Genomic DNA, 19,382 nt, shown 5'->3' on the forward strand with positions numbered 1-19,382 from the left:
GAGGTTCACGCTATTCCAACGTGTTCCCCTCCCTCCGAACAGGCGCCCCTAACGACCAGAGGAGGCACCACATCAGCGACCAGGATATTGCATGTTTTGGTGTGGGGTTCCTATATGAAGGAAACCCCCAGGGGGCACGGGGAGAACATGCAAACTCCACACAGAAAGGCCCTTTTTGACGACCCCACCCGGGAGGCGGCCACTCGAGGACATGTGGATTCAGCGCTCACAGCGTAGTGTAGAGGATTAACCCCTATAAAACCTTAACCTTAACGTGCGGTCCTTTGATTAAGTGGTGTGTGACGATGTATGGAAGATAAAATTGAATGGTGTAATGAATCAATACTAAATTAAATGAACCTAATATGATAACCAAGACTCATGTTAATACACCATCTGAGCAGGGCCAAGACACATGATAATACCAGGTCTGACCAGGGTCAAGACACATGTTAATACCAGGCCTGACCAGGGCCAAGACACATGATAATACCAGGTCTGACCAGGGCCAAGACACATGATAATACCAGGTCTGACCAGGGCCAAGAAACATGATAATACCAGGTCTGACCAGGGTCAAGACACATGATAATACCAGGTCTGACCAGGGTCAAGACACATGTTAATACCAGGCCTGACCAGGGCCAAGAAACATGTTAATACCAGGTCTGACCAGGGCCAAGACACATGTTAATACCAGGCCTGAGCAGGGCCAAGACACATGTTAATACCAGGTCTAACCAGGGCCAAGACACATGATAATACCAGGTCTGACCAGGGCCAAGACGCATGATAATACCAGGTCTAACCAGGGCCAAGACACATGATAATACCAGGTCTGACCAGGGTCAAGACACATGTTAATACCAGGCCTGACCAGGGTCAAGACACATGATAATACCAGGTCTGACCAGGGCCAAGACACATGATAATACCAGGTCTGACCAGGGCCAAGACACATGATAATACCAGGTCTGACCAGGGCCAAGAAACATGATAATACCAGGTCTGACCAGGGTCAAGACACATGATAATACCAGGTCTGACCAGGGTCAAGACACATGTTAATACCAGGCCTGACCAGGGCCAAGAAACATGTTAATACCAGGTCTGACCAGGGCCAAGACACATGTTAATACCAGGTCTAACCAGGGCCAAGACACATGATAATACCAGGTCTGACCAGGGCCAAGACGCATGATAATACCAGGTCTAACCAGGGCCAAGACACATGATAATACCAGGTCTGACCAGGGCCAAGACGCATGATAATACCAGGTCTAACCAGGGCCAAGACACATGATAATATCAGGTCTGACCAGGGCCAAGACGCATGATAATACCAGGTCTAACCAGGGCCAAGACACATGATAATACCAGGTCTAACCAGGGCCAAGACGCATGATAATACCAGGTCTAACCAGGGCCAAGACACATGATAATACCAGGTCTGACCAGGGCCAAGACACATGTTAATACCAGGTCTGACCAGGGCCAAGACACATGTTAATACCAGGTCTGACCAGGGCCAAGACACATGTTAATACCAGGTCTGACCAGGGCCAAGACACATGTTAATAGCCTGGGTAAACCCAGCCCCCAGTGACCTGCTCTCAGGCTCACCCTGCTTACAGTCACAAGGACTAGTGACTGGGAACTGAGAGAGCAGGTCACGTGGGGGCTGGGTTTACCTAGGCTAACATGTTAATACCAGGTCTAACCAGGGCCAAGACACATGTTAATACCAGGTCTGACCAGGTTCAGAGATGTTTTAACCTGACCGGGACTTCTTCTCTCAGCCACAGCGGCCTCTCCTGCCTCCCAGATGGCTCAGAGTCCAGGTGACAAAGCAGAAGAAGAAAACACCACCACTCTGCCAAGCTCTCCAGCTTTGCTGACCTCTCCAGCTTTGCTGACCTCTCCAGCTTTGCTGACCTCTCCAGCTTTGCTGACCTCTCCAGCTTTGCTGACCTCTCCAGCTTTGCCGACCTCTCCGCCCTTGTCGACCTCTCCGCCCTTGACGACCTCTCCGCCCTTGCCGACCTCTCCAGCTTTGCCGACCTCTCCCGCTCTGCGGTCCGAACCCACAGTCCATAGACGGGGTACGTCCTGCCCTGTAACACTGCTCCACCTGCCTTAGCCCCTTTCACGACTGCGTTCCTACACAGTCCTTTACACAACGATTAGAAAAGTTCACAAGTAAGACTCAAGCTGTGGCCAGCAAAACAACTTTGTCTGTGTGGCAAATACAGTTCAAAAATACTCACAGTTGCACAATGATCTTGTGAACTTGGGCGGTGGGGTTTGAAAGATCGATGCTGTTAAACATAATTTTAATATATGGAATCCTCAACTTTCACTTTCCTTCCAGCCCTCACAGCGATCACTATCGGCCCCTGCTGGTTGCTGGTCCTACACCGAGTCGTACATCTTGTGTTTGTTGTTTCAGTAGGCCTATACTTTAGCTTCCAACCAGCAGGGGCAGATAGCGAGTGCTGTGATGGCTGGGCACACCAACACAAACACAGAACAAGACAACTGCCATTTTCAAGGAAAACAGTTTGACCGAAGGATCTTTTTCTTTTTTTATATATATATTTAATAGCGAGCTTTCAAACCCCACTACCCAAGGTCACAAGACCCTTGTGCAACTGTCAGTTGGAAGGAAATCTCATCTCTATATCACCAATTTATTTGGCCATGTCAAAAAACACATGCCAACGTTTCGGCCTCATGGCCTTCATCAGAGCATCATGGTCGTATAGGGACTGTGTAGGACCAGGCAGTGACAACCCAGCACTGTTCAGGAGAGATGGATACTCAGGGAAACCTCACCCCTCCTCTTTGTCTCTGCTCTCCCGGTAGGTCCTTCGGCTGAGGTGGAACGGACGGATGGGACGACGCTTCGGTCCACCGTGGCCCCCTCTTTTCAGTCCACCGTGGCCCCCTCTCTTCAGTCCACCATGGCCCCCTCTCTTCAGTCCCCCATGGCCCCCTCTCTTCAGTCCACCGTGGCCCCCTCTCTTCAGTCCACCACGGCCCCCTCTCTTCAGTCCACCGTGGCCCCCTCTCTTCAGTCCACCATGGGCCCCTCTCTTCAGTCCACCGTGGCCCCCTCTCTTCAGTCCACCACGGCCCCCTCTCTTCAGTCCACCATGGCCCCCTCTCTTCAGTCCACCGTGGCCCCCTCTCTTCAGTCCACCGTGGCCCCCTCTCTTCAGTCCACCGTGGCCCCCTCTCACACCGCAATCGTTTCTCCGGGCAATGACACCACAGAGGGGCACAGTGGCACCATCGTTCTCAGTGAGCTTCTAGACTGTGGCTTTTGTCCAAGCAAGCCAAACAAATACATCTCATCAGTGGTGTTATTATGCATAGAAGCAATCTGGGAACCCAGAGTCTATTTGTATTTGAAAAATAGACTCTGGGACAGCCCTACCTTTTTCCCCGGCTTCCTGTACAGCGCGCCTCTCCTGCCACCGTCACTTCCTTTTCCGCGTCTGTGCTCCACTGAATAGCAACTTGCGCCGCAACTTTGGCGATACTACTAATCACAACAACTACAACTCCAGTAATTTTTCCACTGTTGTTGTGAGACTAGTTGACGTCTTCTATGCAGTGTGTTTGTGCGCTAACGTTATCAGCGAATAGCCGAAACGGACGCGGAAAAAGAAGTGACGGTGGCAGGAGAGGCGCGCTGTACAGGAAGCTGGGAAAAAGCTAGGGCTCTCCCAGAGTCTATTTTTCAAATACAAATAGACTCTGGGTTCCCAGAGTCTATTTTTCAAATACAAATAGACTCTGGGTTCCCAGATTGGCATAGAAGTGAAACATGCTGTCTCCTACATTATGCAGGCAGCCCTATGAATGACAAAACCTCAAAAAATTCTGGTTTCATTTTAAGAACACGTTTCCACATAGGGTTATCTCAGCTACATTCAAACAAATGATCAAATCTACTGTCTTTAACAGTGCAACGGCAACTGTGCAATTCTCTATTTAGTCAAGGACCTTGACTATAGAGAATTGCACAGTTGCCATCAATTGTAATGCTGAAAATAGTTTACCATTTAGTGATGAATACAGAAAACATGTGGGCCGGATTGGACCCTTTGGCGGGTCGGTTCTGGCCGCATGTTTGACACCCCTGACCTAGATGGAGTTACTTTGAAAGGTTGAAAATTTGACTCCATGGCACCTCCTGCAGTCTAATCAGTGTAATGTGTAAAACATTGAACACAGTGCCAAAATGCCAAATCTTTACACAAAGTTGAGTTAAAATCAGTCCTGTGAGATTTCAAAGTCTTTGGAACTTTAATAATAGCGTCCTCATAACTAGCATTTCACTATTAGCTTCTGTTCAAGTCTACTCTTCCATCTTCTATTTTTTATTTATTTTTTCCCCATCAGGAGTGAGCACTGTGGCAGCCCTGCTGGTCATCTGCGGTCTGTTCGTGCTCGCTGCCCTCTGGTGGAAAAGGTAAGATAGGCTGCCGTGGATGGTTGAAGAGATAAAAAATATATAAAAAAAATCTCAACATGTTATCAGAGCTTGTATCGAGTCTTAGAATCTTATTTTTCGCCTGAACAAGTGGAAAAAAAAGTTGTTTCTAATGCAAATCGTCTCACTTCAAGAATTTTCTAGATCCGAGTTTTTCTGCCTTGTTTCCAGACAGGAGCTGCGGTTACATACATACATGCGTCGGGTGCTTGGCATGGTTATCACTTTACTGCTGTTCTTTCTGATGAAGCAACAGTTTCATTACAGCATATAGTTTTGTTCTGCCAGAAAAAAAGTTAATTAATGTAATTAATAAGTAAGTTATTTACAAGACATTATTGACGCTAAAATATTCCAACCAAAGAAAGCGATCAGAATGTCTATTTTACGGAATTGTATCAACTGGATTAACTAGCAGTCTCAAACGGATTAAAATTTCATTGAGGCGTTTATATGAGGTACGGTATTTCTGTTCTGATTAAAAGGCTCCATATACAGTAGCGCAGCTACAGACTCTTATTTCTCCCCAAAAATCCTGAAACAAGTCAAGTTACAAGCAAGTAGAATTATCTAAATTGTCTCATAATGTTTCAGTTGTTTAAAAATATATATTATTTGGAGACCGAATACAAGACGAAACGACTTGTTGAGGTGGATAGGGCTGCAACTAATGATTATTTTCATTATCGATTAATCTGACGATTATTTTCTCGACTAATCGATTAGTTGTTTGGTCTATGCAATTTCACAAATGGTGAAAAATGACGATCTGTGTTTCCCAAAGCCCAAGATGATGTCTGAAAAATGTCTTATTTTGTCCACAACCCAAATATATTCAGTTTACTGTCATAGAGGAGTAAAGAAACCAGAAAATATTCACATTTAAGGAGCTGCAGTGGGTTGCACCAGCTGTGCGTAATTTGAAACGTAGCTTAGTTTGAGCGTAAAGTCTCACTAAGTCCAAGTTTACGCACTACTAAAAATATACAGTATATGTATGTATGGGTTGCACCAAGTGAACTAGTTACAACGTAGGCATACTGTAAGTTAGAACTTAAATCTTACATCTACATCTAGGTGTAAAGTCCTCCGTAAAATAGCAATTGCAACTTGGCACCATGGCGCATCGTGATAGCTCAATCAGGTTCATTATGTCTTCTTAGTTCAAATGATAGTTTTTGTTTCTTTTAAACAGACAAAACAGACAAAAAACATTTGACTGTTTAAAAGAAACAAAAACTATCATGGCGCATCATTGTTTTGCGTCCGCAACGCGTTCTCCGTGATAAATTACACCATTTGAGTAGTAGTAGTACTTCATTTGGCACATAGCAGTCAGTAGACTGACCAGTTTACAGGTTAAAAATCAAACATGAGCCCTGCTAAAATACATAATGGTCACAGGTTAAAATACAGACATAAGTACATAGCTTCAAATTAAAATATAGCTTTCAGTCATAAACAAAAGGAGACCAGACCAACAGGACATGTTATGGGGTATGGAGGTGGTTCAGTAGTCTAGTAAGGTATGGTATGGGAGAGTTCTGATGGCGACCTGTTTTTGTGAGGGGATTGTTCAGTTTTTCACGGTTCCGGGTTCTACGGCCAGAGATTTGTAGTCGTGTTGTTGGGGGTAGCCAGCTGGCAAACTGGGAGGTTTGTAGATTTTGGGCAAATGCTAAGCAGATCTGCTCACGTCGGGTAGCCAGGTCTGTGAGCCCTGGTGTTGACAGGGCAAATGAGTAGTGGTCATATTTGGGGCCGAGGATGATGCGACAGGCCCTCTTCTGTACCCGCTCCAGTTGGAGTGAGAGGACTTGTGTGATGCCAGCATTCCAGGAGGGGGCAGCATACTCCAGTAAAGGTCGTATATATCCAATGTTTATGGTTAGTAGGTCATCAGTGGGGACAGAAAAGCACCTGAGACGCTTCAGGAAAAACAATTTCCTATTAGCGTTTGCTGTTATGGCATCTCCCTGGCTGTTCCAGCGAAGGTCATTCTGTATGATGAGACCAAGGATCTTGAGTTTGGGGACAGCTTTGAGAAAAGTGTTGTTGATAGAAAGCTGTGGCGGTGGAGGTGGATTCCTGCTGAATGTTATATGCATAGCCAGACATTTCTTCTGATTGAGAAGCATGACATTTCGTTTTCCACTGCATAGGCTACACACATTAAAATAACAGCAATTAAGCGAGGCAGGATAGTGGTGAATTACAATGATGAAACTCTCACCACAGATAAACATGAACAGTTTATGAACCTAACGAACGTTACTCTAACGTCCTTTATTTGGTTAGTGTTAATGAAATATGAAAGAGATACTCAACACTTTTTACACTTTTTTCTGCTGTAAATCAATATATATTGGAAATTAGCTGTGTTCTTGAGGAATCCAGGTCAAAGTCCTGACATTTACTGTGAATCTGAGTAATTCCTCTTCTCTTCTCACATACCGATACAGTTCCATACAAACCAAAAAGGCCAGCTGTAGACTCCCAATTTTCCTCCCTTTCTATTGGCAGAGCTCTTGATCAGTGACGTAGCTTGATCAGTGACATCACGTTAATTTTCTGTCGATCGATTAATCGTTATAGCTCTAGGGGTGGACTTGCTAACGTTCAATCCACTTCTAAAAAGTAGAATCAGAACAACGAAAACAAGATTCAAGATTCAAGATTTTTATTGTCATTCCGTAGTACAAGTATCACGTGTGAAATTCTTGTGCTGTGAACTCCGTTTACAACATAATACAAATATAACAGGGCATATGAGTGCAAAAACAACAAGAGACACAACAAGCAATAAGGCAGTAGAGTGATAAGACAAGTCAGAGATAGTGGCATATTCACTGCACATAGGTGCACATGTCATGTGCATACTTTGGACGTACTTAAACATTTTGAATTCGATGTATTTGACGTACAGGTGCAAATAGCATATACCTAATTAAACATACAATTAAACATTACACATACATAATGGTAGCATCTACAGTGCATATACCTAATTAAACATACAATTAAACATTACACATACATAATGGTAGCATCTACAGTGCATATACCTAATTAAACATACAATTAAACATTACACATACATAATGGTAGCATCTACAGTGCATATACCTAATTAAACATACAATTAAACATTACACATACATAATGGTAGCATCTACAGTGCATATACCTAATTAAACATACAATTAAACATTACACATACATAATGGTAGCATCTACAGTGCATATACCTAATTAAACATACAATTAAACATTACACATACATAATGGTAGCATCTACAGTGCATATACCTAATTAAACATACAATTAAACATTACACATACATAATGGTAGCATCTACAGTGCATATACCTAATTAAACATACAATTAAACATTACACATACATAATGGTAGCATCTACAGTGCATATACCTAATTAAACATACAATTAAACATTACACATACATAATGGTAGCATCTACAGTGCATATACCTAATTAAACATACAATTAAACATTACACATACATAATGGTAGCATCTACAGTGCATATACCTAATTAAACATACAATTAAACATTACACATACATAATGGTAGCATCTACAGTGCATATACCTAATTAAACATACAATTAAACATTACACATACATAATGGTAGCATCTACAGTGCATATACCTAATTAAACATACAATTAAACATTACACATACATAATGGTAGCATCTACAGTGCGGTACACGTACCGGAGGAGACACCAGGGCACTAGGTAGGGTTGGGCAAGTTACTTTCAAAATGTAATATACTATATATTACTAGTTAATTTCATTTGAAAGTAATAAGTTACTTTACAATATTACTGTCTGTGTAGAGTAACTCGTTACTTATTCCACTACTTTTACTTTCAGCTAAATAACTGCAGTAGCAGAATGACATCGCCGCCCCGGAACCATTCCGAAAAATAATTTCAAGCGTCTTGAAGTCAGTGTAAACTGTCCCAAATTCTAAATGTTATCCTTTTCCTTTGTTATTGTCATCTATAGTGGTTATTTGCATAAAAACACACAATTTGATTAGGAAATGATTGTATCTTTATTTAAATATGTGCTTTGATTTAAAAAAAAACTCAATTTGTAACGTGTTGACAAAGTAACTCGTATAATATTACTGAAATCATATTGGTAATACGTTACATAACTGAGTTACTGCTAAAAGTAATATATTACATGTAATATGTTACTTTTGTAATGAGTTACCCCCAACACTGGGGGGGACCCCCGATTGCCACCGGGTATTTCGCACACTGCCTGTATGGTTTGTACTTGTCATAATGTCATCATCATCATCATGATTGGCCGGCTCCTTGTCATACTCTCATCACTGGCTGGCTCCTTGTCCCCAGGAGGAGGCAGCAGCAGCCTGCCGGCTCGGAGCCGACAGCAGAGGAACAGATCCCCATGAACCCTCCTGGACCCACGTGTTAGCGCACCACGTGTTAGCGCACCACGCATCGCACGGCAGGAGACAGGATTACCATGGGATTGCAGTAGGACCAAGCCAACAGACACGGAACTGAAAGACTGATGTTTTTGTAGGAATTATGTGCTGAACATAAGAGTTTTAATTTTGTATGGCCGATACGGATAGTATTTTCAGTAGGGTTGGGTGATATGGACCAAAAATCATATCTCTGTATTTTTAGGATGAATGGCGATACACCATATCTGTGTTTTCTACAAAGTGGGCTAAATGTTCATTTGTAAGTCAAAGCCACATGTGAGCTGTCACAAGCACTTTTATTATGCAAGATAAGTAGCGCTCCACCCGGCTCCATCTTTCTTAAGGTGCTGGAAGCATCAATGAGTGCAAAATGAAAAGAAGCAATTCCAGACACTTAATACGTCTTTGCAATACAGTAGAGCAGTGGTTCTCAACCTGGGGGTCGTGAGATCGTTATCAAAAAAGAAAAGATAAAAATGATTTTCCTCCATTGATTATTAAATCTCCCATACCAATGATTGAATGTATTATAAAGCTATATAAAGTATAAAAACGATTTCAGTGAGTGAGTGAAATCAGTGTGTGAATGTGTGCGCACTGTCGTTGGGTTGGGTAGTGGCAAGAGGGGGGATTGCGGACCCCAGCCTGAAGTTTTTTGGGGGTCGCGGCTCAAAAAGTTTGAGAACCACTGCAATAGAGCAATAGAGGTTCTCAACCATTTAATCATCATGGGACAAAAAAAACAACAACACATTTTTCTCTTTTGACAATCATCCCGCGACCCCACAAAATAATCTCGTGACCCTCTGGGGGGTCCCGACCCGCTGGTTGAGAACCACTGCAATGGAGTACCGCAGGAATGAGTCTGCAAGTAGCACTTGGGTTCGTCAGGGGAAAAGGCGATGGGGTTTTAGAATGGGGATTTTGGTTAAATGCATGAAATAAGGTCTGTAGTTGACAAAAGTTTATGGGAGTGGTAATTTGTGTTCAGCAGGATAATCTTCACAAATGTGGGCCATTTTTATGACTTTTGAAGCGCAAATGCATTTTTTTAAAGTGATTTTCTGAAAACGTTTAAAACTTCTGTTAACCACAGACCTTGTTTCATGCATTTAACCAAAATCCCCATTCTAAAACCCCATCGACTTTTACCCTGATGACCCAACATGGCGGCGATTTCTGGTTAAGCCTACAGAAATATGTCATCCCAGCGGTACTCTATAGTTCACTTTTAAGTACTTTTATTAAAACAAGATAGGGCTGGGCAATATGGACAAAATCACCAAATACCATTATATATATATATTATATATATATTATATATACAGTATATATATATATATATATATATATATATATATATACTGTATATATATACTGTATGTATAATATATATATATATATACTGTATGTATAATATATATATATATACAGTATATATATTTTTTTACCAAATACCTCAGTATCAATATTGTGACAATATTGTAGGGATAACTATTGCTGTTTTCACAAAATATTTACACAATGAGATTTTTGATAAATAATGATCAGTAATGGGGATATAATGAGTAAGTGGGTAAAGGCAACTAATAGAACAGTCTGGTGAGTTCAGACAATGACATCACTTTACTGTGATTCAGCCAAAAAAACAGGACTTGGTTGGACAACACTTATGCGATACTCTTGTCATTAAGACTGTATTTTAAAAAAAATGGCCCGGACCTGAGCTTTGAGCAGCATGCCAAATCCATAGTAAGATCCTGTTTTTTCCATCTTAGGAACATCACAAAAATTAGACAAACTAATTTTATCGACACAGAAAGCATTATTCATGCCTTCATTTCATTGCGGCTGGATTATTGCAAATTATTATTCTCCTGTTTAAAGCGGAACGTTTTGGATCGGCTTCAAATAGTTCCAAATTCAGCAGCCAGGCTTTTAGCTTTGAATGGGATCACATCACTCCTGTTTTAGCTTTGTGCTCGTGACGCTGTTCACACTCAGCAGACAGCTCTACTTGCCTGACACGGCCGGTCTCCATTTATCCAAACTGGGACCGTGCTGGCTGCATTCTACTGCATGTAGCACACTGACTGTATGCAAGTACCTCATACAACCCCACATCAAAATGAACTATCCCTTTAAAAATGTAAATTCCATCACCATACATGTACATCTGCAGGTGTGTTTGCATGATTCTATGATGTCATAATTTCTAAGCATGTACAGTAAGAGATGATTTCATAGCTAAGTTATGGCCATAGACTGAATAATGTATTTTAAATCACACTTAGACAGAGAGGAACATATTAGTGTCTGGCATGATCCCTGTCTGTCATACCAGCTAGATCAGGGGTTGTCAAATATACGGCCCGGCGGCCAGAACCGGCCCGCCAAAGGGTAACAATCCGGCCGACAGGATGACTTTGCAAAGTGTAAAAATTGCAGCTGAGAAATCCTTCAATCCAATATGATGCACTTAGAAGGCTAAGAGGTACCAGGTTTAAGTAGTGTACAGTTGCAGTAAATTGCACAGTTGCCATGAATTGTAATGCAGTTACAGACAGTAGATTTGATCATTTGTTTGATGGTAGCTGAGTTAACCCTATGTGAAAATGTGTTCTTAAAATGTACCTGTAATTCTTTGCATTAAAAGAAACAGGAACATTTGGAGGTTTTGTCATCTATAGGTTATTATTAATTTTATTTGTCTGGCCCACTTGAGACCTAATTGGGTCGCATGTGGCCCGTGAACTGAAATGAGTTTGACACCTCTGAGCTGGATCATCACTGACCTGGATCATCACTGAAAATGTCCTGGACAATGATCTCTAGAAAAGAGTGTGTAACCCTGTAGGCTCTGGTCTAAAGGTGACCCGGCCCCTAGACTCTGGGAGGCCCTGCCTGAAGTAAGGCTAGCAGACTCTGTATCATCCTTCAAAACACGTTATCAGATGGCATTTTACAACCTTCTACTCTCTCATGGTTGAGTTTTGCTCTATTTTACACATTCTATTCTTTTTTTTATCTTATTGTACAGTACTTAATTTAGGTAAAAGCTTATCTGAATCAACTTGGTGACTATGGTATTTGTTTTGTTTTGTCTTCATCCTGTTTTATTACCTTTTCTATTCGCCTGTGTGAAGCACTTTCTAACATGATGGAAAAGTGCTATACAAATAAAGTATTGTTATTATTATATCCTGATATTGTGATATCCAAACTCCAAGCCGATATCTAGTCTCATATCACGATATCGATATATTATCAATATATTGCATCATTGGATGGGACAGTGAAAGTGACATGTGATTGTCGGAAGGTCTGTAAGGAAACTCTGGGAAACATTTACTGCCTTTAAATGAAGAAGAAACATTACTGAGCAATTCAATGAACTAATAAAATGTGCAAAGAAAATCAGGTTTTCCAGACTGTTTTTCTACAGGACAGTGGACCACACTGATCTGCTGATGTCTGATATCCAGGGTTCCCACGGGTCCTTGAAATCCTTGAACGTTTGTGAATTTAAGAAAATCAACGCCTTGAAAGTTTTCAGAAAATACACAAATAGAAATGGGTAATGAAAGTGCTTTAATTTATATATTGTGCAAGAATCTTTTTTCTTAACGTGTAACGCAGCACAGTTGACAAATGATCACACATTCAAGTCTCTCTCTTTGTAATTGTCTGAGCTGCTCCTGTAAAGCTGCTAGTTGTAACAGTAATTAACCTTCATCTCTGTCTCCAACTCTGCTGTGTTGGCTCATTGAATTTGAGTTAATTGGGCCGTGCAAGTCCTTGAAAGCACCTGTCCATATTTCAGCTGAAAGTTCACATGGCTATTATTTCAGAACCGAGATGGAGCCATGAGAGGAGCTGCAGGCTGAGCAGCAGCTGGTAGTCTTCAGGTTCAAGTCAACAATCACTTCTGTACGAGTCGAGGCTCCCTTTCTGTTTCCCTCTCCTCTCCTCTCTCCTCTCCTCTCCTCTCCTCTGGAATGAAACTATCCGACTTCTCTGGCTCCAAACCAGGTGAGCAACAGATTCTTCTCAGAGATTAAATGCACACACACACACACACTTTTTATGCCCTATGCGATGGGCTGGTGGCATTATGGATCCGTCCGTGGTTGTCCGTACGTACGTCCGTACGATGTTCGTTAACGCGATATCTGAGGAACGCCTTGACGGAATTTCATCAAATTTGCCTCAAACATCGACTTAGACTCAAGGATGATCTGATTAGATTTTGGTGGTCAAAGGTCAAGGTCACTGTGACCTCTCGAACGTCATTTTCAAGCTTGTTAACACGATATCTCAGGAATGCCTTGACGGAATTTAAAGGTCCCAATTCGTGCAGCTGTAACCTCTTAAAAACGTGTGTCTCTGGTCCATAAAACATGATTCTGGATTAATTTGTCGAAAATATAGCAACCCCGTTTGTTGTGACGGAGTTCTCACTTCCTCATCTCGTCGCTTCCCAAGAAGGGTCTGTTTCTATAATATATTCAGAACTAACAGTTCCCATTGGCCGCTGAGGGAGAGCCCGCCCCAGGCTCGCAGCGGCCAATCAGATTAGCGTCTGTGGACCAGCACGCTAGGTTGCGAGTTATCGTTAACTTAATGGTTACTACGCTAAAGAGGACATCTCAAAATGCCTAGACTTACCGAATGCACCTCTGCAGTTGCTGGATCATGTACAGTTGGCGTCGCTCCAGCTAGAAGTGTTAATTTTGTGGCTATAGACAAACTGGTGCAGGTAGCTTGTGTGAGAGAGACCCGCGCAGTATGCGTGAGGAAGCTTGTGACGTCCCGATCCCCCGTCTGGGCAAACGAAGCGTTTGGGGGTGTGGCTTGGAGGAGACTGCTTGAGAGAGCTGTATAGGGACAAATCCAACTGTGGCAGTTCTGAGCTTGTGACCACTCATTACAGGGAGGGCTGACAGCAGTATATATGCATTTACAAGTAAAAACAGCTTTTGCACGGAATGGGACCTTTAATCAAATTTGTCTCAAACATCGACTTGGACTCAAGCATGAACTGATTAGATTTTGGTGGTCAAAGGTCAAGGTCACTGTGACCACTCGAACGCCATTTTCAAGCTTGTTAACGCGATATCTCAGGAATGCCTTGACAGAGTTTCATCAAATTTTCCTCAAACATCGACTTGGACTCAAGGATGAACTGATTAGTTTTATGTGGTCAAAGGTCAAGGTCACTGTGACCTCACGAATGCCATTCCCAAGTTCGTTAAAGCGATTTCTCAAGAACGGCTTGATGGAACTTCTGCCAATTTGGCTCAAACGTCGACTTGGGCGCAAGCCAGGATGAACGGATTACATTTTGGTGATCAAAGGTCAAGGTCACTGTGACCTCACGGACGCCATTTTCAAGCTTGTAACGCAATATCTCAAGAACGGCTTGATAGAATTTCTTCTGATTTGGCTCAAACATCGACTTGGACGCAAGGATGAATTGATTCCATTTTGGTTATCAAAGGTCAAAGGTCAAGGTCACTGTGACCTCTCGAATGCCATTTTCAAGCTTGTTAACCTCTGATATTTCCCAATTTCTCACTTCCTTCATCAATTCATCCTTGTCCTCTGGTTCTGTTCCCACTCTCCTCAAGACCGCTAGAGTCAAACCACTGCTCAAAAAACCTTCTCTAGACCCCTCCACCACCCATAGCTACCGTCCCGTGTCCCTTCTCTCCTTCATATCCGAAACCCTCGAACGTGCAGTCTCAGATCAACTCTCACTTTATCTCTCCCAGAACAATCTATTAGATCCTCTACAATCAGGTTTCAAGCCATATCACTCCACCGAGACAGCCCTCCTCTCAGTCACTCATGCCTTACATTCTGCCAAATCCTCATCCCTCTCCTCTGTCCTTGTTCTTCTAGATCTATCTGCAGCGTTTGACACCGTAAATCACCAAATCCTTCTCTCTACTCTCTCTCACCTGGGTATTTCTGGTTCTGCACTTTCATGGTTTACTTCTTATCTTTCTGATCGCTCATACCAGGTGTTATGGCGAGGTGCCCTTTCTAGACCCTCCAGGGCTCAGTCCTGGGCCCTTTCCTTTTTCTTCTGTACATCAGATCGCTTGGCCATGTGATAGCCTCTCACGGTTTATCTTACCATTGTTACGCCGATGACACGCAACTTTTCATTTCTTTCCCCCCCTCTGACACCCAAATTGAAGCCCGCCTCGCCTCCTGCCTCAATGACATTGCAGCCTGGATGTCCGCACACCATCTCAAATTGAACATTGATAAAACTGAGCTCCTCTTCCTCCCGGCTAAAGACTGTCCTCTCAGTGACCTCTCCATCTCCATTGAAAACACGACCATACTGCCCTCTCAAACAGTTAAAAACCTCAGCGTAATCCTGGATAACCAGCTATCAAACTCAGCCTTCATCGCAGCCACTGCCCGCGCCTGCAGATTTTCACTCTATAACATTCGTAGGATTCGGTCCTGTCTCTCAGTAGAGGCGACTCAACTCCTGGTCCAGGCATTGGTTTTCTCCCGCATGGATTATTGCAATGTTCTGTTGGCCGGGTTACCTGCATCTGCTATCCGACCTCTTCAACTAATTCAAAACTCTGCAGCCCGTCTGGTGTATAACCTGCCCAAATTCTCTCACGTCACTCACCTCCTCCATAAACTCCATTGGCTTCCCATCCTTTCACGCATCAGATTCAAGTCTCTGGTACTGGCTTACAGGGCACTCCACCGGTCAGCCCCTATATATCTACAGTCCATGGTTAAGCTCCAACCATTGCATAGCTCTCTCCGTACCTCCACCCGTCCTGTCCGTCTAGCCCCTCCATCAATCTGCGGACCTGGGGGTCGCTCATCTAGATCACGACTCTTTTCATCTTTGGCGCCACAATGGTGGAATGAGCTCCCCCTTTCGGTCAGTGCAGCTGAAACACTGCCTATTTTCCGTCGGAGACTAAAGACTCACCTATTTGGATTATATTTTGGCCCTTCCGGATCAGACCTTTCTTAATTGTTCATCGTGCTTATTGTTTGCTATGTCTTTATAAGTGATACTTTTTATAAGTGTTTGTTGGTTCTTACCTTGTTCATTGCTTGATATATTTTTCTGTATTGTTGCTGATAATGTGTATTCTTTGATTTTATATTGTACTGCACTGTATTGTATTGCATTGTAAGTCGCTTTGGACAAAAGCGTCTGCTAAATGACATAAAGTAAAGTAAAGTAAAAGTTAACGCGATATCTCAGGAATGTCTTGATGGAATTTATTCGAATTTGCCTCAAACATGGACTCAAGGATGAACTGATTACATTTTGGTGGTCAAAGTTCAAGGTCACTGTGACCTCACACACCCAATTTCCAAGCTCTGTAATGCAACATCTCATCTTTTTTCTTCTTTCAGCTACTTCGTTATCTCTGATTCCCCTCAACCCCAGTGTGGTAACTAACGGGTGTGGATTTAACTTGAAGTTTGATATTCATCAGCTGACACCTTTTAACGCCTTTTTTAGAGAGGAAGACGGAGCCAACGTGTGACAATCTTGACGAAGTCAAAACCACAGCGGTACTTTCAGCTTGGTCAGACGTTCCTACTAACTTGACGTCACCAGGTTCTCTCTCAAAGGAGAAGAGCCTGGTGTCCATTAGTGGCAGGTGGCAGTGCTCGGTCTTCCTCTGTAAGACCGGTGGTGTTTCTGCTTTGTGTGCTGCAGTATTTTCGTTCCCCATTAGAAAGATGGTTTTAATATGGTGTTAGTTCAATGTATCTTTGTAGCTATATAGCTAGATACCATCACATTTATTTATATTACTATGAGCAGAGCAGAATTGTTTTTTGGACCACAGAAAAGGTCCGCATCCGCCAAATCTGCAACGGCTGTTTACACTTTTTTGCCGGATGACCAGATGCCAAAGCATTTGGCCACAGACTAGTTCCTACAGACACAATTGTCCGTGTCTGCGGGTGGGAAGCCAGTGGGGTATGTGTCCTGGTCGATGCACTAGCGCCTCCTCTGGTCGGTTGGGGCACCTGTTTGGGGGCTGGGGAACTGGGGGGGATAGCGTGTCGCCCACGTTATGTCCTGCCAGTGAAACCCCTCACTGTCAGGTGAACAGAAGAAAAACTATGCAATAGTTCACATTAAGTACTTTTATTAAAACAAGATAGGGCTGGGCAATATGGACAAAATCAAATATGAGATTTTTTTTATCAAATACCTCAAAATATTGACACAATGAGATGTTTGATAAATAATCATCAGTAATGTGGATATAATAACTAAGTGGGTAAAGGCAAATAATAGAACAGCTACAACAGTCTGATGCAGCCTTTAAAACCAGGAAAAGACAACACTCAGGCCAATGCCATGACAGATCAGATCATCCCCTCCCTTTGACATCTCTTATCATTTAGACTTTATATATATATATATATATATATATATATATATATATATATATATATATATATATATATATATATATTATTATATTATTATTATTATTATTATTATTATATCATGATATTACTATATCCAATATCAAAGACGATATCTACAGTAGTGTCATATCACAATATCGATATAATAGCAATGGTAACACTTTACAATAAGGGTACATTCATTAAGGGTTAATTAATGCTTAGTTAATGCTTAATAAGCATTAATTAACCATTAATTAACAGGGTTAGTAAAGCCTTAGTAAGCCTTAATTAACCTGCATGCATTCCACTCAGTCCTGAAAATGTGTGATTTAGTTGACTTGACAAATAGCCTTCAAATATGATGTTGATTAAACTAAGGTGCTTGTAAGGTCAACTTTTAATAAAAAAGAAACCTGGCTGCCTTAAAATAGTATGTTGATTCAACTAAGGTGCTTAGTTGAACTAACTTGTGTTTGTTTGTCCAACAAAATGTAGAAATACATGTTTGTTGGTTTGACTCATAATGTAATGTCAACTCAACTAGGCATTTAGTTTGTCCAACTTGAATTTCCTTGTTGGTAGTACTAAAAATGTTGTTGATTGAATTTAAATATCTAGTTGATCTGTTTTTATCAGTTTTGTCTTTGTTGGTTTGACTCATAATGTGCATTAAGTAAGGGTTGGTTAATGCTTAATAAGCAATTAACAGCCCTGGAAAACCTATAGCGAATGTAAACACTGCCCATCTGCTTATAATAATGACATTATAATGATACAAAGTGGGTTGATAATCGGTAAAGCCATCCTTTAAGGGATACATGGTAATGTTTATAGAACATGCATTTAAGTTAGGGCCAGATGAAGAAAAGGAACCAGCAAACCTCAAATTAACGTTAATTAAGGGTTAATCTAATGGATGCTTATTAAGCACTACTAGTCCTGTTAAGGCCCGTTAATTAATGCTTATTAAGCATTAACCAACGCTTACTTAATGCACATTAGTTAACATTAATTAATAAATGCTTATTAAGCATTAACAGCATTAATTAACCCTTAATTAATGTACCCTTATTGTAAAGTGTTACCATATCAATATATGGCATCATGGCATGGGACAGTGAAAGTGACATCATGTTAGTGTCGGCAGTATAGTATTATCATAGTATAAGAGTAGGCTATTATAATACAATTGTCACAGAAGATTGTACACTTGAAATAGTCCAGTCAAACAAGGGTTATCTTTGTCGTTTTTTACTGAAGAGGTTTCAAAACAGTTGAATACACTTGAACTAGTTGGACAGCAGAAAATATCACACTGACACTGCTCAAACATAGATATATACGGTATATAGAAAACCATTGCTCCTCCCCAGACAGAAATACTTTCATTTTCCATTACATGGTATAGTGGGTTCAATGGAAGTTTATTTAAAGTGTAGGTGTTCGTGGTTACACTGAGCACCTCTCTCATTTTGCATCTACTGCTGGTGAGAGAGATTAAGATGCCTGATATCTCAGATAGCGCCAGATAACAGCCTTCAGCGAGAAAACAAAACGTTCAACACCAGGGCATATATGGAAACTCCCTTCACACTCAAAGATCATATATATAGGTGGTGCAGTGGTAAGCGCTGTCGCCTCACAGCTAGAAGGTCCTGGGTTCGATTCCCACCTGGGACGCTGTGAGTGCTGAAGGAGTGCGTGTCCGCATGTCCTCGAGTGCCCGCCGCCCGGGTGGGGTCGTCAAAAGGGCCTTTCTGTGTGGAGTTTGCATGTTCTCCCTATGCCCCCTGGGGGTTTCCGTCATATAGGAACCCCCTTCACCAAAACATGCAATATCCTGGTCGCTGATGTGGTTCCTCCTCTGGTCGTTAGGGGCGCCTGTTCGGAATGGAGTCTATGGAAGCATGGAGCCAGTTTCAGCTCTCCTCAGATTGGCAGAGGGTAGAGCAGCAA

At 42.1% G+C, this 19,382-nt stretch overlaps 1 protein-coding gene across 1 annotated transcript in view; it reads left to right on the forward strand.

Annotated features, from left to right (window-relative positions):
• LOC310794803 (uncharacterized protein) overlaps window positions 1-10,274 on the forward strand; it is a 35,651-nt gene extending 25,377 nt beyond the window's left edge. The window contains exons 4-7 of the mRNA XM_083656853.1: window positions 1,800-1,841; window positions 2,866-3,303; window positions 4,411-4,480; window positions 8,899-10,274. Coding sequence (XP_083512979.1) covers window positions 1,800-1,841; window positions 2,866-3,303; window positions 4,411-4,480; window positions 8,899-8,980 — 632 coding nt within the window. The 3' untranslated portion in view covers window positions 8,981-10,274. The remainder of the gene's footprint in view (window positions 1-1,799; window positions 1,842-2,865; window positions 3,304-4,410; window positions 4,481-8,898) is intronic.
• The last annotated feature ends 9,108 nt before the right edge of the window (window positions 10,275-19,382 follow it).

Source organism: Poromitra crassiceps (genome assembly GCF_964638095.1).
Source record: "Poromitra crassiceps genome assembly, chromosome: 2".
In the NCBI taxonomy this organism is placed as follows: Eukaryota; Metazoa; Chordata; class Actinopteri; order Beryciformes; family Melamphaidae; genus Poromitra; species Poromitra crassiceps.